The 27,111-nt window shown below is 41.9% G+C and overlaps 1 protein-coding gene across 2 annotated transcripts in view; it reads right to left on the reverse strand.

The window, feature by feature from the left end:
- The window catches only part of Kctd19 (potassium channel tetramerization domain containing 19), a 35,244-nt gene that overhangs the window by 5,121 nt on the left and 3,012 nt on the right, over window positions 1-27,111 (reverse strand). For both annotated transcript variants that reach the window (XM_063247505.1, XM_063247503.1), the window contains exons 2-9: window positions 25,886-26,182; window positions 8,826-8,976; window positions 7,912-8,103; window positions 6,230-6,361; window positions 4,103-4,313; window positions 2,780-2,940; window positions 1,301-1,401; window positions 90-232 (exon numbers count right to left, since the gene is read on the reverse strand). In XM_063247505.1, coding sequence (XP_063103575.1) covers window positions 90-232; window positions 1,301-1,401; window positions 2,780-2,940; window positions 4,103-4,313; window positions 6,230-6,361; window positions 7,912-8,103; window positions 8,826-8,976; window positions 25,886-26,182 — 1,388 coding nt within the window. The remainder of the gene's footprint in view (window positions 1-89; window positions 233-1,300; window positions 1,402-2,779; window positions 2,941-4,102; window positions 4,314-6,229; window positions 6,362-7,911; window positions 8,104-8,825; window positions 8,977-25,885; window positions 26,183-27,111) is intronic.

The following is a 27,111-nucleotide window of genomic DNA, read 5'->3' on the forward strand; positions in this document are numbered from 1 at the left end:
CTCCCTGAAGGCTGCAAACTGGGATTTTCTCCATGGCAGAAAGAGTCACCCTGGCTAATTTCATCATGTGACTTCTTTGCTTTGCTTACTTAAATTCAGATGGCAAAAAGAGTTTTCCAAGTCTCAGGAAGTTGAGAATATGTCGGAACATTTGGCCATCCCCGTGGATGAGCAGGGTCTGTCCATATGTGATCCAGTACACTCTCTGAGGGTTTGACAGAAGCTCTGGATACTGGGCAGGAAGGGGTGGGGTTGAGGAACAACAGAATCATTAGTCACAGGGCTAGGTCTTTAGTGAGGGGTAGGTCAGGCATTTCTCACTTTGTTTTCCCAACCACACCAGAGGCTTTAGAATTTTCATCTCTTTTTCTTTTTGGCTGCAGGGAAACATAGTGGGGAGGAGTACCCCATTCTCTGCCAGATTATGCTGGTCTTTTTTTTTTTTTTTTCTGTCTTTTTCCTTTTTATCGGTACCAGGGATCGAACTCACGACTGCCTGCTTGCAAGGCAGGCGCTTATGCCGCTGAGCTAAATCTCCAGCCCCACATTTTTTTTTTTTATTATGCTGGTCTTTGAATGCCCCCAAAGGCATCTGGAAACCACCATATCTCTTCCTTGCTTAAGGCCCTTCAGAACTGACTGCCCACACATCCAAAGTCTTCCTAGCATGCTATTCATTCATAGAATTTTTTAGTACATATTTGCAGCATATAATGGTTACAGTGCTTGTATGAAGTTGATACCTGTACACAGCACTCTTTTTTTTTTTTTAAGACAGGGTCTCACTATGCAGTTCAGGCTAGCCATAGGTTTACTTTGTAGCCCAGGCTGGTGTAGAACTTGCTACAATTCTGCCTCAGCCTCCTGAGTGCTGGGATTACAAGTGTGCGCCAGCACACCCAGCATACAGCATTTCTTAATTCCTTTTTTAATCCCCTTTCCTTCTCCTTCCTCCCCTCCTCCATCTCTTGTTCACCTTCCCATTTGAGAAAGATGTATCTCCCTCTTCTTATTATCTTCTATTTTGTTCTTTATTTATAATTTGGATCTCTCAGAGAAACTGTGCGATATTTAAGTTTATGTGTTTATTTCATTTAACATTACAGTCTCGAGGTGCATCCATTTGCCTACAGATCACTCAAGTTTTTATCTACTCATAGAATTTCTGCTCATTCTGTGCAGTGGAGTTGAGGAAAAGTCTTAAGCAGCTGCCCGAGGCTGTGTGTGGGTAGCCCGCCAGTTCCAGAGCACTCAGGAGGGGAAGCCAAAGTGGTAACAAGGCATCTGGGGCTAGCAGTACCTTCAACAGGGTCTGCAGGGTGGTTGCGTACCAGTGACTTCCAACATAAACCTTGATGATCTGTTGGGGGGAATACACAGTGATCTCCGCCGTCCACTCATCTACAGAAACCAATGAGAGAGAACATATAAGGCCAGAAGAGAAATCAGGTAGGACATTTTGGTCAGTGTTGCTTTGTATGTTAAGACTCCCTATCTTCATCATTGTGTTACCCACTCTGGGCAACAGAATCTGTTGCCAACTCTGAGAAACAGCAGAAATTCCCAATGATAGTCTTCCCTGGTGCTGCTCACAATACAGGTTCTTGAGGAGAGGGCAAGGGGGGCTTGGAATGACAGCTTTGAGGGTCAGGAGGTGATTTTGGATGGGGAGGGGATACCTTCTGGGATTCCAACCCCATGGCCTGCTCCATCTTTGCCTAACCCACCTCCCTCGAGAAAGCTGGGCCTATGATCCTGTGCACCTGCACTGCTCACTGCCTCTGGCTTCTGGCTGAGTCCTGGGTGTGTAGCTTTTCATGTGGTTGCTCAAATTGGTGTCCCTCTGCATGTTTGTGCTTATGTTTGGCAGGTGTTATAAAGCCAGCTCTCATCAAATCACTGTCACTTTTATAGAGACCAAGTATTTAGGTGTGTCCCAGGGCTCTATGCTGAGAAGATGAACTCATGATGCTTTATAGGGGGACACTGTATTTAGGCCTTGTTCTCATGTTTGAGAGCCAGTTTCTAATGAGGTTTGTGATGAGCAAGGGGTGTCTAACTGGATTGCATGACCACAATGTAAGAGTTACAGAATTACACTATGGACTCCAAGTAGACAGGGACTGAGCCCATGCTGCACACTTTTCTGCCTCTGTCCTGACCAGTGGTGGGTGCTCAGTAAATGCTGAATGTTGCTGAATGATAGTATACAGCTCAAACTGTACCCAGGAAGCTTGTTAGATTTTTTTTTTGAGATAGGGTCTCCCTATGTAGTTCAGGCTGGCCTTGAATTCACTATGTAACTGACGTTGGCTTCAAACTTGTGGTGATCCTCCTGCTTCAGCCTCCTAAGTGCTGGGATTACAGGTGAGTGCCACTATGCCTGGCTAAAATGCTCTTAACAGGTACAAACACATGGAGTTAGATTCAAGATCCAGTGTTACCACTGTGTAATTTGAGCAAGTTTCTTCCCAGAGCCTGTTTTATCTTTGAGCGGAGCCATGGTCACTCCTCCTCACCTATGGTGAGAAACATGAGCACAGCATGCATGTTCACTCTCGGTGTTCCCACCTGGGTAGCAACCCTGTCTGAACTACTGCGATGAACTGTGGGCTCAGAGGTGAGGAGGGGGCCCTTACCATTAAAATTTCCTTTACATAGAGCCCACAGATGTTGGTCTGACTTCCTTGGCCTCAGTCTGCTTCATCTTTCCTCTCCAGTCCTTAAGACACCCACCCACCTCCGTACTAAATCCAAACCCAGAAGCTTCCTCATTTACTGAGCACATCCGGGGGTGACACAGTCCTTGGCTCCAGATGAGTTTTCAGAGCCACTTTCATTGGCTCATAGGTGATGTCTCTCTTGTCCAGGAAGGCACAGAGCTCGTACACTTCAGAAATGGTCTCTGTCAGTGGCAGGCGGCAAGTCCCCAGCCAGTTCCTACCCAGAAGAAAGCCTGTTACAAAGACCTCAGCACTGTACCCCAAGAATACAGCCAGTAAACTTTCTGTGCCTAGGACATCATGCCACAACACTAGCTCAAACCCAGTATCAGTGACATCATTTCCTCAATTTAACCAGCAATTTTGATACCTTGAAGGGGAGTAAGCCTGGGCACAAGTTCACAAGGTGTGCAGCTGGGCTTGGCCCATTTCAGCAAAGCCCAGTAAATTGGCTCATTTCAAGTTTCCGGACCCTGTCTCAGGTTCAGAGACCAGGCCACAATCCACCCACTCCTTTCCCCATCTGCCTGAGACCTCCAGGTCCTGGTGTGGCAGCCTGCCATTGCCTTGAGAGATTATTAACATCCTTTGTGTACAAGAAAGAGTGAATACCAACACCTTTCTCACACTCTGATACTCCCTCCAAAGGCACTTGTATTTGCCTCTGTGGTACTAGGGGTTGACTTTAGATGTGAGAGAGACAGATAGTATTATGGACCAACAAGGCCCCCAGTTGACACACTGGAGTAAAACAATGTGTAGGGTCAGCTGATCCTGTCACAAGGGGCTCAGAAAAATCCACTCCTAACCTTAGTTTTGGTACTAATACATTTTGCAACCCTGAAAAAGTGTGTCAATGTTCTGAAATTCAGTTTACTTTTCTATAAAGCAGGATTAGAATCCATTCCCCGGTACCAATGGGGACACTTTGAGTTCATCCCTCAAGGCAACAGGCAGGTATCAGCTACCTTGGGAGGCCTGTCTTGCTTTGATTCTTAGGAACTCACTCAGGCCTCTGGCCTCTGTGTGTGTCCAGTAAGTGTCCCAAGAGGGAAGAGGACCTTTGCAGAGAAGTCTGCTTGGAGTACGGTACCCAGCTCTCTGAGGGTATGATTGTGGCCTATTCATTTCAGATCCAGAACAGGGTAATAGATAGGACAAAAATATGAAACAGCACGAAGCATTTATGCCTTGGGAACCCTTGTACCTCAGCTCAGGCTTGGCCTCCTAGACCCTAACCTGGGTGTGATGGAGGATGAGATAACAGGTTGGCCTCAATGATGCTTTACCTCTGGCTCATGGGAAACGTCTCAGGTTGCTTCTAGAGAAGGGCAAAGCCCAGCCTGATGGAACCAAACAGCTCCCTAAGGGGTCCTTACTTGACGTGCTGGAAGAGAACCCCATTCCCCGTGATGTACAGTCTGCTTCCATCCAGTGTGCTCTCAATGCGGAGCTGTCCCAGTGCAGAGTCTGGATACTTGACCAGAAGACCCAGTGCCATCATGTACAGAGGCTTCACAGACTCTAGGCCAGCTGCACGTCCCCCCTTTCCAGGGCTTGGGGGAGGACAGGAGGTTCGGGAACAACCACCTGTATGGGGGAGAAAGGTGTGAGTCCTAAGACCCCCGCCCCATCACAGCTGAATTGGAGGCCATGGGTCACAGTTCTTCCTGCTGCCCCAATTAAGTGGCTTAGAGGCAGATGATCTGCTTACACAGCCCAAATCTGAATTATTCAGCATCAGTATACTTTTTTGTATACTCAGTCAACAAGCTATTTGTTGGAAGGTAAGGCAGGGGCAAGTGGATTCATTTGCTATATCATTAACATCTGAAATTTAGAAATCTCAGTTACAGTAGCCATCCTGCTACTGCCTCTGCAGGAATCTCAGTCAGTTCTCTGCTGTATCTAAGGGTAAAGACTGACAACCATGACACAGAACCAGATGAGGGCCCCTTCCACGATTCACAGCCTCTGTTTCTAGCCCCAGACACACACAGTGTGTTGCTACTTTCAGTTTGGGTATTTGGGTTGCTGGATCTTAGGTGGGCACAGGGTGTAAGCTGTCAGAGTTCCCAAGACCTTCTCTTAGTGGCAATAGTGGCAGCAGCCCAGCTTCCTGGAGATTTTCATGGATCATCACCAATCCTCAGGCAATCCTATGACAGAGTTTGTGCTCTCTTTGTGTCACAGATGAATAAACCATGCCCCAAGCGTCTAATTAAGTATGCTGCCTCTACCCAGCTTTGCAGTTTAGAGCACGGTACTTAGTACAAGTAATTGCAGAGCTAGACAGAGCAGGGAAGGGATTTGGGGTCAGCTATCCCTCTACAGAGCTAGCGGGGCTCTGCTTTAGTTAAGATGTTTAAAAAAGGCTAACACTGTGCTTTGTCTTCAGGGAGTGCCTGTCTACAAAGACACTTCCATTTTGTGTTGTTCCTGTGGAGCGGAGACTATTGTCCCAGCCTCACAGATGAACACTGTTCCTGGAGATCAGAAGCTCTAGGGGAGGGAGCCAGTGTCACACCTCTTTAAGTGGATTTCAAGGCCCCGAGATAGGCTCCTGAGGTCTGCTGCAGGGTACAATCCTCCTACATGGGCTGGGATTCCATTTGCCTGGGAGGAGGCGGGATCTGAGACCTCATTCCCATGGGACAAATGTTGAGTGATTCCCAGACCAAACTATACATATGTGAGACAATCTGACATGTTCTTTCTTTTCTTTTTTCCTTGGAGGTGGGCTTTATTACTTGGGAAAGTCTATACATTCTCAAAGGCCAGCCGAGGACCCCTGAGGTAATCAGCTCATTGAAACATGTACAGCAGCTTCCATGATGTGCAGAAGTTAGAAGTGGGATGTGAAAGGCAAATCAAAACCATGAGGTGAAGAGCAGCTGGAATGAGGCAGGACTGGAGGACATAGGCCCAGCCTGAACAGGGGACAGGAAATGTTAGATAGAGGGGGAAACAGATATCACAGCCAATGGCTGTGAGAAGTGGAGGCTGGGGCGATGGTGTGGAGACAAGGAAATTCAGGGTGGGTGGGATCACCGAAGCACAGGTAGGAGAGATTGGCCTGAGCATTTCCCACACTCTTCAGATGTGCCTGGAAGAGGAAGGTTGGGAGGTGCGGGTCGGTGCCACAAGTCCCCAGCTGCCCAGGACTTCTATAAGCACGGCAGATGGATCCTGGCCCAGAAGGCTTGCCTCAGGCCAGCCCCCCATCCTGGAAGGACATTCTTGGCTTCATTTCCCCACCCAGGCCAGTCTTGCCTGACCCAGGTGGGGAAGGATTCCCTGTGGCCCTGGCTGCAGACAGAGAAGGCACCCAGGGTTTCAGACCCAATTCCTCTTCTCAGATTCTAAGCCAACCAGAGCCTGCTTCTCTCACCAACACCCAAAGCCCAGAGTGGTTGTGGGAGGGAAGATGTTTGCTGTTGGTCTCTCCAGCTCAAGCCCAGCCTGCCCTAGAATTCAAAGGAGGCCAAAGTTCTTGGGTGACATACCCATGTTCATCCGGCACAATCGTACGGCTTCTGTGAGCTCGGGGATTTCCAAAATTTCCACTTCTGCTTCTAACACATCTATGTTGGAGAAATTATCCGGCAGTAAAATCTTGTGTGAGCGAAGAAAATTCACTTGAAAAACAAAGGGAAACAACATGAGTTAACAAGGCTACTTCTGATTTTACCTCATGTCCAGGTTCTGGCAGGCTTTTGGTGCTGGACATTATCCTAGGGTCTCTCTGTTTGTTCTGAAACCACTTCTAACCACATCTGATTATATTAGCTTTGAGTCTGTGGTTTTTGAGGTGAAAGACTCCAAATTACTTGGTTTTCCTGAGACTGAGTCCAGAGGTGTAGCCTCCCACATGCTGGCCTAGCACTTTCAAGCCAGGCCCTTCTGGTGAGCCTGCTGGCCTGGAGCTTTACCCTGTGGAGTCTTGACCCAAGAGCAAGTCATTCCAAAAAAGAAGCTGTCTTTCTGCCTAGAGAGGAGGGGCCTGGCCCAGACGGGGCTGGCAGGTGGTACTTGCAGTTTGTCCCTGCCTGGACTGCTCAATGTAGGACACAGAGATGGAGCCAACACTAATGTCCTGTTAAGATTTAGAAGCCGTCACAGACAACTTTCTAGTTGACTTTGGATCTGAATGGCTGGAGTTCTAGGCATTTGGGGCCCTCATGCAACCTGAGTATTTTCTGCCTCTTCTATTTAGGTGGCAGGAGTTTGGGATTAGGGAAGTGCACATCTCCAGCAGAGCTCATTGTGGGGCAGTGGAGAACAGCTCTCATGCTTCCTTAGGTCACTAGCTAGGCTGACCATCTTACAGGATTTGGGGGAACTTGTCACCTCCAGCCTCTTTCCTTGTATTCTTTTTGTTGCTGTTACTGTTTTTAGGGAGGTTGGTTTTTTGGAACAGGGTCTCACTGTGTAGCATAGGCCAGCCTCAAACTCATGGCAATCTTCCTGCCTCGGCCTTCTGAGTATTGGTATTACAGGTATATACCACCACAGCCAGCTCCTTCCTGCTGTGCTTTTTTTGTTTTGTTGTTGGTGGTGGTGTTTTGGGTTTTGTTTTGTTTCAACAGTAGCAAAGTTTATCTGAAAAAGTAAATGAAGAAGGAGGGACAAACTGGCTCTGCAGAGAAACTTTGGGCTGAGTAAAAGATAAAGAAGCAAGACAAAAGTACACCCTGGAGGACGTCAGGCTGTTGTGAGGAAAGCCATCAACAGCCTTGTATTCTGAGTGTAGCAGAAGTGAGAGCAGGCAGGACTGTCCTTGGAAACAATCCTATTTCCTTGTTCTATGAGACCTCTAGAGGCCAGTTGGAGATAATAAGGCAGCATTAGAAGAGAAGGTGACTTTGGAGTCCAGCTCAGTCAGTGTTCTACCTTTCACACCGATTTCTATGATCTCTGACACCATGTCAGGAAGTTTCAGTGCCCCTTTAAAGTCATGTCATCACAATAGGGTCTAAAATAGCTCTGAGTCTGATGCTAGAATGTGCTTGTCTTCTGGGAGACTGTTGTGCTTGTGCTACCTCTGCCCAGGGAACTCCTAAGGCACTGAGTGCCAAGCTGGGCCTCTGTATGGTGTGCAGTAGGGAAGGGTAGTTGACCCTGTCAGCCTGTCCCCGCCCCTGCCCACCCAACCCCCCGACCCCTCGCCCCTGGACAGAACCATCACCAATAAAGCGGAATTCGCTGCATTCACACTCAATCAGGGCCATGGTCTCAGCCAGCCACAGCAGGTTGTCCTCAGTCACCAGGCTCGGATACTTGGCTACCAGGTCTAGAGGCAGGAAGCAGTAGTGCACTTCCTCTTCTGTGTCTAACAGTGGTGTGTCCATGAGCCCCAAAGGTGCCTTATCATGAAGGCCTGGAGGAGAACATACGGGACACGTTATCACCTCCCTGTGGCCAGGGCTCTTACTGATTAAGCTACAGAGACAACTCACATGACCCACTGTCTCTTTTGGATGTAGCCCTAAGGTTCAGAAGGAATGTAGTGTAGAATGGAGTTTGAAAGAATTTTTTTCTTTAGAGAGTCAAAGATAATGAATGTGTGAGATTTTGGTTTACGTACTCAAAGTCATTAAATTCATTTATCTATTTAATTCTTCCTACCTGATCAAACAAATCACTGTGAACTAGATGCTGTAACTTTCCTGGAAGCTCAAGATCCATCAATAATCATGAATGTCTTGTGCTGGTGTCTCATATAGACCAACCTATGCTGTAAAGTACTCATCAGACAGTAATCATTTGAGGACATTTGTCCTGTGATGGTTGGAGGTAATTTGAAAGGATAGTGGTGTTCATTGGCTTCTAGGAGGGAGTGGAATATAGTCCAGCCTTTCCTAAGTGAAACCAGCATGCAGAAGAATGAGGCTAGGGGAGGATGCTGAGTTGCAGTGGGCAAGTATCCATAGAGAAGGTATGTGACAAGGTCCTAGGTCAAGGAAGATGAAAGAGAAATGGAGACATCATCCAGAATTAGTCTGGTAATGAAGTGATCTCCTGATGGAAGCCACTTCTGTTAGGATGAGGAGGGGGAAGCTGGTATGGGCTTTAGAGGGGTCAGCCTATCCCTGATTATACCTGTGAAGGCGGGGCTTTTTATTGGAAACTCGGAGGGTTTGCTGATACATTTCCATGTCCTCCAGTAGTTCAAAGATGCTCTCTCAGCAACAGGTATGTCTGCAGGTCGTACGCGAAGGTGGTGTTTCCCTTCCTTCAGATTATCTAGAGTCTACAAGATAAAGGAGATTACTGTCTTAAAATCTGAACATGGTAACTATATACCAGTTCTAGGGTAAATACTAGGAAAAACAAAATTGTACTCTAGTATTTTAAAATAAATTGAAGTAATCACAAAAAATGTAAGAATTTAGGTCTATAAAATAACATGCTAGGAGGATCGCCATGAGTTTGAGGCCAGCCTGGGCTACAAAGTTAGTTCAAGTCTAGCCTAAACTCATCATGAAACCTTGTCTTAAAAATACAAGTAAATAAATAAATAACATGCTAATATGTTCAAAAGCCCACTGACTATTTTGCTTCTGCTTTTTGAAACATTTCTATATTAATATTTTATGTTGAATAACATAATTCATTTTTCATGACCTAAGGAGTAATCTATATTTAATCATTGACATTAGTATCGATGAATACAATATAAAGCAATTTGATATTTTCTGTTATTATTTCAAAGTTTAACAATTATTTTTTTCTTGGTATACTTTAGATATACATAATGATAAATTTCATCATAAAAATTTTATTCCTGTACATGATATACCTTGCTTCTTTTTTCCCATTCCCCTTACCCCTCTTTACCTCTTCCCCTCATTTAAAAAAGCTTTGTTTCCATTTTTCTTCCTATTTTTTTCTAGTTTCTGCCCTCCCGTTCCCCCTCTCATTTAAAAATATTCTTTCCATTTTCCAAAATCTATTATACATTTTGGTCCTTATTTATACTTTTGGTTTCTTACACCACAGAAACAATGTTATGTGTCCAATTCATTTTCACTCAAGAGTTTGGTTTCAAGGTGCATCCATTTAGCTAGAAATGTTTCAAGCTTATCCTCCTTTATGGCATAGTAGTACTCCATTGTATTAAAAAAAAACTCCACATCTTCTTTATCCATTCTTTGGTTAATGGCATTTGAGCTGTTCCCAAGATTTAGTTATTACAACTTGTCATGGTTTATGTCTGTGTCCCCCAGGCCTCATGAGTTTGCATTGTGTATTTGTGTATTTGTGATTCATTGTCTAGTGCTTGGATTGATAGTGTCAGTGCTCCACCCACATAGGGGTGGAGCCAGGATGTGATGTAATGGCAAGAAGAAGGTGTGTCTTGCTCTGCTCTTTGCTGGTTGGAGTTTGCTGTTTGCAGCCGCCATAAAAGGCAGCCCAGCCATGCCTGCCTGCCTGGGAGCCAACTGAGCATGGATTGAAACCTCCAAAAACTGTAAGAAATAAACCTTTCCTTTCCCAACTTGGGCATCAGGTATTTTGTCTCAGCGACGAGCATTAAGTAACTAAGACACAACTGATGACACCATTAACATGAGTGTGCATATATCACTGTAGAATGATGCTTGATACCTACAAAGGGAAAAGCTGGGTTGAATGGAACCTCTAGTTTTAGTTTTTGAGGAATCTCTACACTGATTTCCATAGTGACTACACCAGTCTGCACACTCATCAACAGTAAAGAAGTGTTCCTTTTTTCCTACAGCCCCTCCAGCATTTGCTATTGGTTGATTTCTTAATTTTTTTTTTTTTTTGTCTTTTTGAGACAGGGTCTCGCTGTGCAGTTCAGGCTGGCCTTGAGCTCACTTTGTAGCCTAGGCTGATCTTGAACTCGCAAAGATCCTCCTGCCTCAGCCTCCCGAGTGCTGGGATTACAGGCGTGAGCCACTGTACCTGGCCCTATTGGTTGATTTCTTGATAACAACAATCTTTTCTGGGATAAGAAAGAATCTCAGCATTGTTTTAATTTGCTTCTCTCAAATGACTGGTTATCTTGAACATTTCTTCATGTATTTATTTGCCATTTCTACTTCTTCATTTACAAAATGTCTATGTATTTCGGATGCTCATTTTAGGACTGGGTCTTTAAATTTGAGGAGTCCAATTTTTTTTTGAGTTCTTACATATTCTAGATATTCTTTGTCTAAGGAACAGAGAGCAAAAATTTTTTCTCACCTCGTGGGCTGCCTTTTCACTCTGTTGGTCATTTCTTTTGATGTGCAAAAGTTCTTTAATAAAATGAGATCCCAATTATTGTTTGTGATAGTTCCTGTGCAATCAGGGTTTTGTTCATAAAGTCTTTGCCTACATCATTGTCTTTAAGAGCTCTATCGATTCTATTGTCCAGAAGATTTTGTGTTTCTATTTTAATATTTAGATCTTTGACCCATTATATTTTAGTTTGGTGCATGGTGAAAGATGTGGGTCTAGTTTTAATATTCAGTATGTAGAATACCAGTTTACCCAGCACCATTTATTAAAGAGACTATCTTTCTTGCAATGAAGGTATTTGGCTCCTTTGTCAAGGATAAGATGGCTGAATGTGTTTGGAGTTGTTTCTGTATCTTTTAATCTGCTCCATTTATCCTCAAGTCTGTTTTTTTGCCAGTACCATGCTGTTTTTATCACAGTAGCTTTGTAGTTTAATTTCAAGTCAGAGATTGTGATTCCCCCCCCCCCCCCCCACACACACACACACTGCTTTTGTTGCCCAGAATTGCTTTTGCTATTTTAGGTCTCTTCTGGTTCCTCATTAATTTAGGATTGTTTTCTCTAACTCTGAGAGATAAACTGCTGTTTTTTAAAAGTTAGGGTTGCATTACATCTGTATAACAATTTTGTAAATATGGCCATTTCCACTATATTGGTTCTTCCTGCCCCAAAATAAGGGATATCTTTTAATTTTCCTAAATTGTCAGAGGACCCCAGTTTTCAATGTAAAGGTCTTTTACTCCTTCTGCTAGACCGATTCCTAGGCATTTCATTTGTTTGGATGCTGTTGTAAAAGTGTTATTTCCCTAATTTCTCTTCAATTCATTGATTCTTTGTAGTGTTCTCTTAGTCTCCATTGCAATGTTTTGCTCTGATCTTTATAATTTCCTCCCTCATGTGAACTTTGGGCTTGACATGCTTTTTTCTAGAAGCTTGAGGTTCAACATTAGTTTGTTTATTTGAACATCTCTGTTTTCCTCATATGAGAAATAGGTTTCCCTCATAGAACTGCTTTCATTATGTCCGATAAATTTCAGCATGCTGTATTGCCATTATTAATTATAGAAACTGTCTAATTCCCTCTTTAATTTCATCTGTGCCCACTGGTTGTTCAGGAGGGTATTATTTAATTTCCATGTGTTTATGAAGTTTTTCTGGTTTCTTTTGCCATTGATTTCCAATTTCATTGTGCTATAGATACTATGCACGGGATAATTTCAATTCCTTTGCATTTACTTGAGCATGTTCTATGAGCTAGTATATTGTCTATTTTGGAGAACATGTTGTGTGTAGCTGAGAAAAATGTGTATTCTGATGTTATGGGGTGGAACACTCTGTAGACATCCAGTAAGTTCATTTGTTCAAATATTTTTTGTTGATTTTTCTAGTTGTTGCGTCTATCTGACAGTGGAGTATTGAGATCCCCATTACAATATTGCATTTGTTTGATTTTAATCGCTATTATATATTTGTTTTATATAATTTATATAATTGCTATCTCTTCCTCTTGGGTTTTTCCCTTTACAAGGATGTAGTGGTCTTTGTCACTCTTAATCACAATTGTGGCTTGAAATATATTTTTTATTTTTGCATTTAGAATAGCTACCCTTGCTTTTTTCCTAGTTCATGAGTATTATTTTCCATCCTTCCAATCTATGAATTTCTTTTTAAATTAAATGTGTTTCTCATATTCAGTATATTGTTGGATCTTGCTTTTTGATCCATTCTACCAGTTTGTTGCTTTTGATTGGTCAATCGAGACCATTTATATTGATGGTTATATGTATTGATTTATTCTTTTAATGTTATTTTCCTTTTGTTGGTCCTTTTTTTCTCCCTTCTGTTTAATTACTTGCCTTGGTTGGTGGATTCATTCTGTTGGGGTTCATGTAGTTCTTGTTATCTCTTTCTAGAATACACTTTACAACATTTTGGAGTATTGGATTGGTGGTCATGAATTTCTTAGGTATTCCTTGTCATGGAAGTATCTCATTTCTCCACCAATTTTGAAAGATATTTTTGCAGGGTACACCAATCAGGATGGGAGTTTTTTTTTTTTCTTTTAGGTCTTGAAATGTTTCACTACGAGCTCTATTTGACTCAGGATTTGTGTTGAAAAGTGGTTTATACATGATTTGTTTCTTTTCTCTAACAGCTTTTAATATTCTGTTCTTATGTTGAATTTCTGGAATCTTGACTATTATATGTCTAGGTGTATATTTTTTTATCAGGCTAATTGAATTTTTATATACCTCACTTATCTGTATGTTAAATTATTTTTCCCTGCCTGGAAAGTTTTCTGCCATTATATTCATGACAGGTTTTATGTTTTCCAAATGTTATTTGTGCTATTTCCTCCTTTTTCATTAACTCAGTCAATCTTACATTATTCTTCTTTGCATCATCTAGCAGCTGTTGGATTGATTTTTCATGACCCCTTGCTATTTTTAAGAAATCTTTTTTTTCGTGATTGCTAAGTGCAATTCTGTCTTTTATATCTGAAATTATGTTCACACATTGCCTCATTCTGCTGCTCATACTTTTTTTTTTTTTTTTTTTTGTCTTTTTCTTTTTTATCGGTACTGGGGATTGAACTCATGACCACACACTTGCAAGGCAGGTGCTTATGCCACTGAGCTAAATCCCCAGCCACTGCTCATACTTTCAATAACCCTCTAATCTCCTGAATGTCTGTTTGAATCTGTTTCATGAATTCCATTTCTTTCCTGGTTTCTATCATTTTCCTAAGCTCCTTTTTAAAAGAAATCTTTATCTTCTCTAAAGTCACTAAGCAGGTCTTTCATTATGGTCACCATCTCCGTAGTTATCTAAGAGATTATGTCTGATTTCATATTATCTAGTCTTATTCATCTGCTTTGTTACTTCTGCTGTTACCACTTCAGAGAGTCCAGGTGGGTGGCTTTTAAATTATTCCATCTCATTGCTCTCTGAGGTTGGCTTTGGTGACCTGGAAGTCTGGGGTTGCATCTTACTAAAGTGACTTCTCATTTTCTTTCTTTCTTTTTTTTTTAGTTTAATTCCTCGGTTGATGATTGTAAGTTGCTCAAGGCAGGTATTGCTAGTATTTAGAACCCTTAGGAAATGACTACTCAGAGATGTCTTCCAAGTATAGCTGGATTTTGGATTTTGAGTCTGTTGCAAGATCCTACCTCTTCAACTTATTGGGGATGAGAAATTGCTGCTTATTTAGCCTAACCCCTGGTTCTCCAACACTGATCCTTAGGCAGTCTCAGGCTTAAAATACCAGGAAGAACAACTGATTAGAACCATTATGTCACCTTGGCTAAAGTAGTGTAATCAGCAATAACAATAGCATCAAACACAGCCTAAATGACAAACTGTAGTAACTATTAGTTTTCTACCTTTAACCACATGAACTACATTTGTAGTTATATAACAAAGTCAAAACAAACCAGAAAATTGTATGCAGTAAATAAGCCCTCAGTATGCTAATTTTACCCTCAGGAGAGGAGATTTTAAAGGAGTTAGGTGGTGGGGAGCTAGATAAATAGAAGAGGAAGAGATTAGAAGCAAGGCTAGAGGACAAATCTTGGGAAACTGGTAGAGAAGACAGAAGGGAGAGAAAGAAGAAATAAAAACAAGAACAGAACAGAACAACAACAAGAAAAGTAGAAACAATGTTCACACTCATAAGTAAGAAAACAATCAAAAAAACAAAACAAAAACAAATAAGGAAAGACAAAAAAAAAAAAAAAAAGGAAAAATGCCCACTTCAAGGTGTCTCTGCTGTAACTGGTAGACAGAGTGGGCAGACAGAACCCATATCCATGTTGATTAATTCTGGCAAGCCAGGCATAGCTTTACAGTGGGATAGGGGATAATCCCAGCCAGGATCTTTTTTTTTTTTATTGGTACCAGGGATCAAACTCACCACCGCCTGCTTGCAAGGCAGGTGCTTATGCCGCTGAGCTAAATTCCCAGCTCCTACCAGCCAATATCTTTAATCCCACTGAGATTCAGACTGGTTTCTGGCTGTGAGGTTCGAATCAACTTGTTCAGCCTACGATACTCTGTGTGCCTCCTGCTTGCCAGATCCAGCACAGCTTTCAAAGTTCCTCCGGCAGGGTGGGGGACAGTGGAGAATGGAGAAATAAAGATACAAGACAGAAAGCTGAAGTCAGGTAGAGCCTTCCTTCCCAATGGGAGGAAAGGAACTGCTCAACCACCAAAACACGTTTATTTATACATTCAGCAGTTTGACGTCATGTGACACCCCTCTGCCTAGCAATCTGGTGGCTTGGTATTCTCTGGCCTGGAGGAACTTGTTCATATGGCTCACCTCCAGTGCTCTTTGTTCTTGAGACCGGCTTTGCTCCAGCCCCATACGTGTGATCAATTTCCAGCCTCAGTCACGCTCCACATCTGCTGGCTTGCACCGGGCTCCCAGCTGTTTGAATGAGGCTCTTTTATCTCCTGCTGACTTGAACTTGGTTCTGCCTCACTCTGACACTGGGAGCTGCTAGATGGAGGCAGTCCACAGCTGCTCTGAATTCTAAGCTCAGTTGTCCTCTCTCCGAGGTGGCTACTGGTCAGTTGGCCCTTTCCTGGGGAACATCTGAATCTGAATAACTCACCAGCCACTGCAGCCTGCTGCATCCACTGCTGTGAAGTGGTGTAAAGAGACAGACCAAGGGGTAACAAAAATGTCTTATACTGACACAGGGTTCCACATTTTCAAATCACTTGCACACATGTTCACTTGTTTACCCTAACACAACTCTGTGAGACAGATATAGTGTTTTACTGATGAGGCGGTCAAAGTCAGAGGCTTTGTGATGTGTGCAAGAGGTCTCTCAGGTTCAGAGCTGGGTGTGGTAGGAGTGGCGTACACAACTAGGCACTGCTGATGTCCACAGAGGGGAGTGGGCTGGGGGTCTTCATGCTGCTCTTACGTAATAACCTGCTCCCCATCAATAGCCCTTCAGGGAGACAAATTACAATAATACCAAGCTAATTTTTTTCTGATCCTACTCTAGAAGATAGTTTCCTAGTAATTTTTTTGGAGAGAGTAGAGCAGTGGTCCTTAAAGACTTCATATGACTAAGCTTTTCCTCTAAAAATGTTTTAATGGTCAGAATAGCTCAGATTCAACAATAATCAGAGAGAGAGAGAGAGAGAGAGAGAGAGAGAGAGAGAGAGAGAGAGAGAGAGAGAGAGAGAGAGAGAGAGAGAGAGAGAGAGAGAGAGAGAGAGAGAAACAGCAGCAGCAGCAGCAGTAGCAGCAACAACAAAAAATACACCTGTTTCTAATTCCTAGCTACACAGATGTGGCAGATCTTGGGAATACTCAGTGTTAAAAAGAGCCCTCTAGTGGTCACAGCTACAAATTGCATCTACATAACCACATAAGGTTCAAAAAAGGAGGTGGAACACAGTGGGAGAATCTTACCCATTTTGCAAGGCTGTGGGAGAAGTAGAAACTGTCAGGATCGGGGACAGTGTTATCCTAAGGACAGTATCCCAATAGGATAAGCACTCGTTCATGGGACTCTCACTCATTCATTTAAGGGATGCTCACTGTATATTGCAAAGGCCACAATCAGACATCATTCTTGGACTCAAGGCACACTCAGTTTGGGGGAAAAGAAATATGTAAAAGCCACCAATTTGCATGTGCTAATATAAGACATAGCATCAGTTATGAAGCTTTTGGACTTCCTAGGAACTCTTTCCACAGCCCTAGAAATGGATCTCAGCTTTCTGGTCCCTCTTGACTAGGGATGGCACACAGTTTTAGTCTCCATGTTGAACTGTCAGCTGTCTTGAGGAGGAAAATCAGACCGAGAAGTGTTTCTGTATGAATACTTGGCCTCAGGCAAACAGGAATCATCACCTCGTGATATAGTCCAGTGACAGGCACTTGTCTAATATGTGTGCAAGGCCCTGGGTTCAATCTCCAGCATCATGAATAAAGAAGAATCACCATGAGATGCCAAGAAGGTATCTGAGAGGTGAGAACAGATTCTGCATCCATGGGCATTCAAGCACATTAACATGAAGGATGATAACTTGGTAGATCTGTGCCAAGAAGTGAGACAAAGGAAAATGCCTAGCAGGGGCAGGATATGGCAGAGAGATTTTCAGGCAGGGAGGTCTACAGAACTACTTGCCTTGGATGTGAACTTATTAAGGTGAAAGGTATAGAAGATGGACCAAGAGCAGTAAACAAGAGCCAGAAAATAGAGCACCCTGGAAACTCTGAGGAGCTTTGATTTGTCCCCTGGTTAGGAGAAACCACTGAAGCATTTAAAGCAGGGACTATGACTTGACTGTCACAACATTTTTACCCAGTCGACCAAAAGTCATAGGATTCCTCTCCATTTTTTTCTCCTTTTCTCTTTTTCCTGTCATGGTTCTCTGGTCCCCAAGCTTCTCCCAAGTGATCTTTCAAACATTATGAGTCCAAATCACTTTTCATTAAAAAAAAAACCTTCAGAGTTCCCTATTGCCTATGGAATCTAGTCCAGACACTCCTTGGCACTGTACATAAGGCCCTTCACAATCAATTGAGGCAGCAGGGAATATACAAAAAGCAGAGGAGCTGAACATGGACAGGTTTGCATTTAACTGAGTTTGATTTTTTTTTTTTTTGGTACCGGGGATATAACTGAGTTTGAATTCAGACTCTATCATTCTGTCACAGAGGTAATATTTTTTGCCCAGGCACTTTTAACCTGAGTCCTCCTACATTCCCCTGACCGGAGGGCAGGCTCTGGTATTATAACTCCTTTTTAGCACATAGGAAATATGGCCCAGGAAAAGGTAGAAAAATCAGTGTCCTAGGTAAGTGGAGATGCCAGGAATGGAGCTCAGGACACCAGCACTCAAGCTCTTAGTCACTGATTCTCAGAAAAGGAACCTTTAAGAAGAAAAGAAATAAGCAGGCATGGTGGGACATGCTCCTAATCCCAGCTACTCAGGAAGTGTTCAAGGCCAGCCTGAGTAACCCTGTCTCAAAACAAAATTTTAAAGAAGAAGGGATGAGGATTAGATCAATGGTAGAATACTTGCTTGTTTGCCTAGCTTGCTTGAGGCCTTGAATTCAATTCCCAGGACAGCAAAAAGAGAGATGGAGGCAGGGAGGAATGGAGAGTGGAAGGGCAAAGAGACAGAGAGACAAATCTACAAAGATCCTAGTGGAGTCATGCTGCATGTTGAACCAACGAATCAATTTTGTACAAGGTCAGGAAACTCAGCAAAGTTATTTTCTAAATTCTCTCAGCCAATCCCTGTTCAGATTCCTAGAAATACAAGTCTTCTACTGACAGGAAGCCACCTGGGCGCTGTAAGCAACCACAGAAAGTAGAAAGGCACAGTGGCACATGGCTGTAATCCCAGTATTCAGAGGGCGAATGCAGGAAGATCACTGTAAGCTTGAGGCCAACCTAGGCTACATAGTGATGAGTTCAAGGCCCGTTTGAACTACACAGTGAGACTCTGTGTCTCAAAACAAAACAAAAAACCCCAAGAAACTACAGAAAGCAAGCATTCCCCAGCCCCCTTATTTATGATCTGCCATGCTGCTCTAATAAATATAACCCTCTCAAGACCTTAAGGATTTTGCTTGTTTCGTTCTCTGCCCCATTTATGTCACCCAGAACAATGCACTTTTGCTATGAATGAGTGAATGAAGAACACTCCAGAGAGCCTGGGCTTCCAGTGCCCTTTGCCTTTGCTGAGTAAAGTTGCCACAGGTCTTCTGTGGCTAACTTCAAAGTCCACTTTCATCTGCATGAATATTACTTACTAGAAATTTTATTCTCCACATATTATGACCTAGAAATTTATTGGATATCTTTAGGGAACCACAGACCTGCATTCAGATGGCTTATTGCTAGCGCAAGGATGACTAATATTGCTTTTGGCCTATAGAGTATGAAAAAAATGTATCAATTAGAAGCAATACAAAAATGATGGAGGGGGGGGAGCATGTGTATGCTGTCAAGAGATGGCTGACAGCTACACCCTGCTGGCAAAGCTTTGGGATTTCACAGTCTTTCCAAAGCAGCAGCAGTCCTTGGAAATGCCTTATGCTCTGTTGGGCTGTTGGAAGAGTGTGTTAGTAATCAGCCCGGGTAGCTTGCAAATCCTCAGCTGCATTGTAAAGCTGAGGAATGCCAGCACTGCTTTAGCACTGAAGGGAAACCAAGGCCCGGCAGAACAAAAAGATATACAGAACAGCTGTTACCAGCCAAAGAAACAAACAAGACACGACTCCCAGCATTTCAAATCTGCCTCTCCTCTGTTGACTCCAGAGGTGGGTTCAGCCTTCTTCATCGCTCAGCAGATGGTTATTAAGCACCTATAAGTGATAGGTGCTATGAAAAATGCTAGGAATGCAAACATCAATATAGTTCAGCAAGGAAGAAAGATATGTGACTATATGATTCCTGTTGGATTAGCACTATTGGATTAGGAGTACTGTTGTGTGAATAGGTTAGGCTTCTTGTGGGACTCATTTAGGACAAATCTTAAACAGGGAAGCATTCTAGAAAGAGGAAAGAGCAAGTGAAAAGGTAATTGGATGTGTTTGAACCTGCAAGTGTGTGTGTACATGCACATGTGTATACAGCCGTGTTTGCACATGAGAATGTATATGTGTTGGGAAATAGGCAGGACAAGCAGATAGGGTCACCTGTGAGGATCCTAATGTCATGTAAAAGGATTTCCAGTTGAGCTGTTCACTTAACCATACTCTCAGCAAGCTACATTATTGGGATGAATATCTTCTGTTTATGTGATCTTTCCAAGATCACTTTAACAATCTGTCCTTATATCATGAGTAACAGGAAATATGAGACTGACACTGGTATTTTTCCTAAAACACAATTTGTGTGATCAACATGAAAACTCCCTGGCTCCTTTGAGTACAAAGAATGGAAGCATATTTGGGTTGCTTGCTAGTGACAGTCTGCTTTTAAGTTGAGTGATTTAAGGTTCAAAGCTAGAAGTCTCCTAAAGGCAATGAAAAAGAAAAGCTGGGCCTGGAGGCTGGTGTGGCTCAGTAGCAGACTATGTTCTTACCATGATCAACACCCTGGGTTCAAACTTCAGCAGCAAAAATAACAAATAAAACCAGGTAGCATGTACTGCTAACATTGCTATCTACTATGTCCTCAGTGGGCTTCAATGGGAAAACAGAAAGGAATCAATACTCTGCAGTGAACCTTGAAGTCTTGTGAGTGACCTGCAGAGAAATTTTACATCCTTTTTTTTTTTTTTTTTTTTTTTTTTTTGTCTTTTTCCTTTTTATCGGTACCAGGGATTGAACTCACGACTGCCTGCTTGCAAGGCAGGCGATTACACCACTGAGCTAAATCCCCAGCCCCAGAAATACTACATTCTGAAAAGGGAGCTGTGACTCCCAATCAGACCTATGGCATGCGAAAGGCTCAGAACAGCTTAGATTTAGGTAAAGAGGGCTTCCCTAATTACACAGAAAGTTCTGGGAAGCTCTATAATGTACAGCCCTATAATGACTACTCTGTATTTCCTCTATGAAAAACATACAATGTTCCAAAGCTTCTAGGTTCACAGATTTACACATTAGCTTTTGTGGCTCCCAATTTATATCTCACAAACTTTTCCCATGACTCTTCACTAAATATACCTAGATATTTACTGTATTTCCATTGCTTCTCAAATGTACCATGTTCAAATCCTAACCTTTGACTTTTTGCCCTACACTTGAATGTTCCTCAGAATTCATCATTCACATCGTTTCTCAGGACAGAGACAAAGGAGCTTCCCATTCCCTCAATCCTACATCCCCTTCCTCAGCAATCCCTGCTGTTCTGCTATCAAGGCTTATCCAGAATAGGAATGCTCTTCCCCGCACTATTACCACTTTGGACCAAACCATCATTGCCTTTTACCTGGATGCTGTAGGAGCCTGGTCTTCCTGCTTCTTCCCTTGCCCCTATAATGTCTAGGCCAGGAACCAGTGCATTCTTTCTATAAAAGGCCAGATGCTAAATATTATAGGCTTTGCTACGGCCTCTGTCAAATCAAATAGCTCTGTGTTGTAGCTCACAGTAGCCACAGACAATACATAAATAAGCATGGATGTACTTCCTTTGCATCTATGGACACTAAAAATTTAATTTTATATAATTCTTACATGCCACAATATGTTACTCTTATTATACTGCTGAAGTAAATCTTCAGCCTGTAAAAACTATTCTTAGCTGATGGACTCTACACAAAAAAGGAGGTAAGCTGGATTTGATCCATGGGCTAGTCTGAAGATCCCTGAGCTAATATCAAGCCAGCACCCATCAATCTTTTTTCAACTGTTTTTCACATACTATAAACTATAAAGTGTAATTTCATTGGTTTTTAGTACAGAGTTGTTCAATCATCATCCCAATCTATTTCAATTCTCCAGAAAGAAACCCTGTACCCTTAATAGTCATTGCTGGTTCTCATTCATCTACCCTTCCTAATCTGCACCCCAGCAATCAACAGCCACTAGCCTACCTTTCATCTCTATAAATCTGCCTATTCTGTATATGTGGTCATTTGTGTCTGTTTTATATAGAACTATGTGACTTCTTTCATGTAGCATAATATTTCATTGTCCTATTCTTTGTGGCACTTATCTCTACCTGATATTGAATGGCTATTGGATCTCCAGAATTTTGTGTGGTTTGGTGCTCAATACACACTGTTACAATCAGAGTCAAAAGCCAGGAGTGGTAGAGTATGCCTTGTAATCCTGCAGTGAACCTTGGATCCTCAGGAGGATGGCTTTCAGTTCAAGCTAGCCTCGGCTACATAGTGAGTTCAAGGCAGCCTGAACTACATAAAGAGAGCCTGTTTAAAAAACAAAGCATCTTTCCACCAAAGATGGTGCTGCCGTAATGGTGCACAATGCTGGCAAACGCTGCTAAGCTAAATCTCTGACTCTCTGCTCCCATCCTGTCAGTTTGGTTTCATTGTATTGACCACCTCAGTTTGTATCATGGACCATGAGTAAGCATGATGAAAACACATAGGAGGGAAAACCCTGGGATCTTTTTCTAGGAATGTAAAACGTGCAAATAAAATGCCTCAGTGGAAAAAAAACTAAAGCAAAAATCAGAATCAAGACAATAATAGACTCCAAGTGACCCCTTTGGAGGCCAAAGCTACAAGATAGAGAAAAAGGGGTTGGGGTGGGCTGTGGAGTGGGAATGGGAGAGATAAGGAGCAGGGATGTGAGGGGGGGCAGCAGAGCAGCAGTGGGGGTACAGGGGCCCAGCCTGCAGAAGCTTCCCATCTTGTTCTACCTGTTGGCTCATTCTATACTACTTTCCAACAAAGCTTACCATGTTACAGATAACCTGAATAAGATATATGATCTGGTAAGTACACATAAACTTTGGTTAGCAAGAGGTAAAGTCCTACTTTTATCCTTAGGGGTTAAATCTGAAGGACCCTACAGTGAGGAACACTAACAGCTTAGAGCAGGTTGGATATGTTCTGTCTAATGTGGTGGCCATTGGTCACATATGGCTACCCCTTGAATTTTAGGATCTGAGATGTGCTATAAATATAACACACATTTCAGATTGTGAAGATTTAGTGCAAAAAAGGAATATAAACTATCAATTTTAAGTACTGATTCCACACTGAGCTAATATTTTGAAAATATTGGATTAAATAAAATATTAAAATTAATATCACCTATTGATTTTTACTGATTAAAATTATGGGTAATAGAGAAATTTTAAATAACACATGAGAATCTGGAAGGGTGGTGTATACCTGTGGTCCTAACTACTCTGGAGGCTAAGCCAGTAGGATTTCTTTGGTCCAGGAGTTCCAGCCTGCATGACAAAGTAAGGCTTCGTTGAAAAAAAAAAAAATATATATATATATAATCACTTATGTACATGGATCACATTATATTTTTATTGTATCATCCCATTTTCCCTAAAACTCATAGAAATAATGCCTAGAACCCAGAATGCTTTCAATAAATCCTAACTGAATGCATTAAGTGGAGTTGCCGAAGAAAGATCTTTAAACTAAGAATTGGCAAAAAGTACATTTTCTCCAAGCAAAATGTCCATTTAGGCAAAGACCTGAGTATCTGGATTGGCTTTCAAAGTGAGACAAGTGGTAGAAATGTGTGAGGTTGTTGCTTTGCTTGAAGAGCTGCTGGTTCCCAGCTGTATTTACACTTTGCTTCAGTGAATAAACACCACTTGAGCTGGGCCAGTCCAAATGTTTATTTATTTGAAAACATCATTTCCAAATATTTGTTTCACAGTCTGTTTAAGGGAGGCAGATCCTTGTAATTCTTCAAATTCTACTGCTGACACATCATGAAATTTTGGAACAGAACAACTCATTGGCTTCTGAGTTATTGCCTCCCATTTTGAATTTGTTTTTCAGATGTATTTTGTTTCAATTTGGAAAGAGAGGTCAGCAAAAGGGTTAAAGGATTTAATAAACTGTTTGCATAATAGGTTTAGATTGATTATATATATATATTTTTTAATTTTCTTTTTTTTTTCCTGAGGATTGAACCCAGGGCCTTCACACTGAGCTACATTTCCCAGTCTTTTTATTTTTGTTATTTTGAGACAGGGTCTTGTTAAGTATCTAAATTGCCCAGTCTAGGCTCAAACTTGTGATCCTCTTGCCTCAGCCTCGCAGGGGGCTGAGATTACAGGTATGAACTACCACACATGGCTAGGCTGGTATTCTTTAAAATGGTTCTTCAGACTCCTGAGAAAAGGCAGTGTGGTGAGCAGCAGAGAAAGAACCTCTCCAACTTTTGGTGCCTAGGCCTTGGAATACAGCAACATGAGGAAGAGAAGGAGAGAGGTGGGTCCCATGGACATAGGAAGGATCTGAACTGAGAGTTGAAACTCATGAAGAGAGGTAATTCAGGACTCAGCAAAAATAAGAAAAGCAGGGGCAACGGCCCTGCAAAATGGGGAGAAACAGCAAGAAAGCTGCCTCCACCTCCCGTCCCCACCACCACCACTTGTAAGCAACCAGCTGTGACACAGGCTGAGATGATAACTGAAGTAGAGAAGCAACCTGACATTTATGTTGTTTGATTGACTTTGCAGGCCCAGGGCCAGTAGTCTGAGCAACTATGTAGAGGATAACAATATGCAATATAGTAACAATTATGGATTTCCTACTGTTCTATCCCTGTTTTGTTTGTTTCTTTTTACTGTTTTGTTGTACTCCCTTTAAAATAAAAAATAAAAATAAAATTGTCTTCATCTCTTTGATTTTCTGCAATAAGCAAGTTATTCTCTACCTTTCCCCACAAAGTGGTGCCTTGGCATAGAGTTATTAGTACTCCTGAAATGCCAGGCCATTTAATTGACCTCAAAGCCCCTTATAAGCAATTATAGTTATCCATTTCTTCACTCGAGAGAAGTTAGGAAACAATCAGAAGAACCATACATCTTGTCCTAGAGTATGTTAAGGGATTTTTATTTCTGAATATACACTCACTTTTAAGAGAAAACATTGAATTATTTAGTAAAGAGCAACCATAAACACACACTATGAAATGTTCTTATTCCTTTACGACCCAGATACACGTGGTCCGTCTCAATTTTTTCTGAGAGCTGTTGGGGAAACATAATTGGTGGTATGGAAAGCTACACTGGAGCTTGTTGGGTGAACACTTGTGGAGATGGAATAAACGATACCTTGTTTCCATAGTGGAATTAATGGGAATATGGCCAGTGATCTTTCCAATCATAATATTTAGATCTGGTTTAAAAAATTTCTCATTCAATGAACTATTCAGGATCAGCCACAGAAATGATTTCTGTGGTTTGGAGAAAACTTAAGAAGGTAATTTTGTGGTGGTATTATAATAACTTATAAGTAGAGGTCCTTTCAGCTTTTTTTTTTTTGTTTTGTTTTGTCTTTTTCCTTTTTATCGGTACCAGGGATCAAACTCACGACTGCCTGCTTGCAAGGCAGGTGCTTATGCCGCTGAGCTAAATCCCCAGCACCCCCTTATAGCTCTTAAAATAAGAAAAGCAGAAGTTTCTTGGGGGAAGAAAAGACCTGAAGGCAAATGCAACATTCTGCAGACTGGAGAACTTTAATTTTGCCAAAAGTGAATGTTGCATACTTAAACAAGTACAATGAGAAGATATTTTCTTTCATTTTGAGATGGGGATCTCATTTATAATTTCCCAGGGTCATCTCCAACTCCTGTGTTCAAACAGTTCTCCTGTTTCAAGTCCCACAAGAGCTGGGGCTGCAGACATGCTCCGCAACACCCATCAAGAGGTAATATTGATAAATATTTCAGATTTTAGCAAACTCTGCAATTGCTTTTTTTGTTTGTTTGTTTGTTTGTTTGTTTGGTCTTTTTCATTTTTATGGGTACCAGGGATCAAACTCACGACTGCCTGCTTGCAAGGCAGGCACTTATGCCGCTGAGCTAAATCCCCAGCCCCTCAAACTCTACAATTTCTAAAGTTTTCTCTCTTCAGAATTCAGTGACAAAAATAAGAAACAGCTCAAAATAGGATTTTCAAGAGCTAAAGGCATTCTCTCAGTGGACCTAAAATTCCAGGTCCATGGTATTTGCTGAGATAGGGCAGAGTCAGGATGAAATTCGTTCTTAAGAATATACAATACCAGCATGCTGTTCACTGTTTTATAACCAAAATACTTACCCCCAGCCCTGCAATACTGGGGCTTGAACCTTCGGCCTCAAGCAGTTCAGTAAGTGCTCTACAACAGAAATACATTCCTAGTGCTTTTTCATTACTTTAGCTCATTTGCCACACTTGCCCATTAACAGAATCATCTCAGGACTCAATATATTAAAAAATACATTTAGCAAGGGAACACCTGTTTCTGATCACTACTTTTGGAAGAGAAGAACATCTTACCTGAAGCAAAGGCATCAGCTGCAAACCCAGTGCCTGCTCATACAGCAAGTTCAGTTCTGCACAACTGGAGAAGGAGAGCTTAGAGGTGTAGAGGTAATAGTGCACGTGCCTAAATGTGGAGCCATCTCTGTCTATGAACAGCCTCTGGTTTTCTGAAGCGGTCAATGCTGAAGCCTCTTTCCATAGCAAAGAGTCTGGGAACTGGGCAAGTTTGCTTCTGGGAACTGAGAAATGCCAGCCCCCAACGTTGAAATGAAACAAGTCTTCTACTGATTCATGGGGTATGCCAGCCTCCTCCTAAAGGAAGAATGAAAAGAGAGCTACATAAAAGAGAGAGGGACTAGGGAAATAGCTCAGTGGCACAGTACCTGCCTAGCAAGCCTGAGGTCGTGAGTTTGATTCCTGGTGCTCCCCAAAAAATTTAAAAGAAAGAAATAGAAAGCATTCTAGACCTGGCATGGTTGGTGTATGCCTGTAATCTCAGAACTCAGGAGTCTGAGGAACTGAGAATGACTGCAAGTTCGAGGCCAGCATGAGCTACAATTGTGAATTCATGGCCAGCCTGCACTGTACAGTGAGATCCTCAAAGCAAACAAACAGATAAAAGCATCCTGATTGGGAAGTAAGAATTAAACCATCTCTGCTTGTTAATAACATAATTTTGTACATTATATAAAAATCCTAAGAAATTCACTAAACAACTATAATGAGTCCAGCAAAGCCTGAAGGATGCAAATTGATATTTTAAAAAAATTTTTATAGATTAGCAATGAGAAATCCAAACTGAAATTAATAATTCCATTTCCAAAAGTATCAAAAATGAAATAATTATGAGTAAGTTTAACAAAAGAAGTATAAGAGTCTAAAACCTTCAAAATATTAGAAATTTTAAAAGACCTAAGTAAGTAGAAAAACATCTCACGTTCATGGAGTGGAAGACTTAATATTGTTAATATTGCAATACTTTCTAATTTGATCAGCAGATTCAACACAATCCTTATAGAAATCTCAACTGCTTTTTTTTTTTTTTTTTTTTTTTTTTGGTCTTTTTCCTTTTTATCGGTACCAGGGATCAAACTCACGACTGCTTGCTTGCAAGGCAGGTGCTTATGCTGAGCTAAATCCCCAGCCCCTATCCACTGCCTTTTTTTTGCAAAACTTGATTGTTTGTTGATTTCTTAGTGTTGATTTTTTTGAATTCTGTGTTACTCTACCTTTTTTTCTGT

The sequence above is a fragment of the Cavia porcellus genome, unplaced genomic scaffold, assembly GCF_034190915.1.
Source record: "Cavia porcellus strain 051 isolate PalLab524CR breed Dunkin Hartley unplaced genomic scaffold, mCavPor4.1 scaffold_4, whole genome shotgun sequence".
Classification (NCBI taxonomy): domain Eukaryota; kingdom Metazoa; phylum Chordata; class Mammalia; order Rodentia; family Caviidae; genus Cavia; species Cavia porcellus.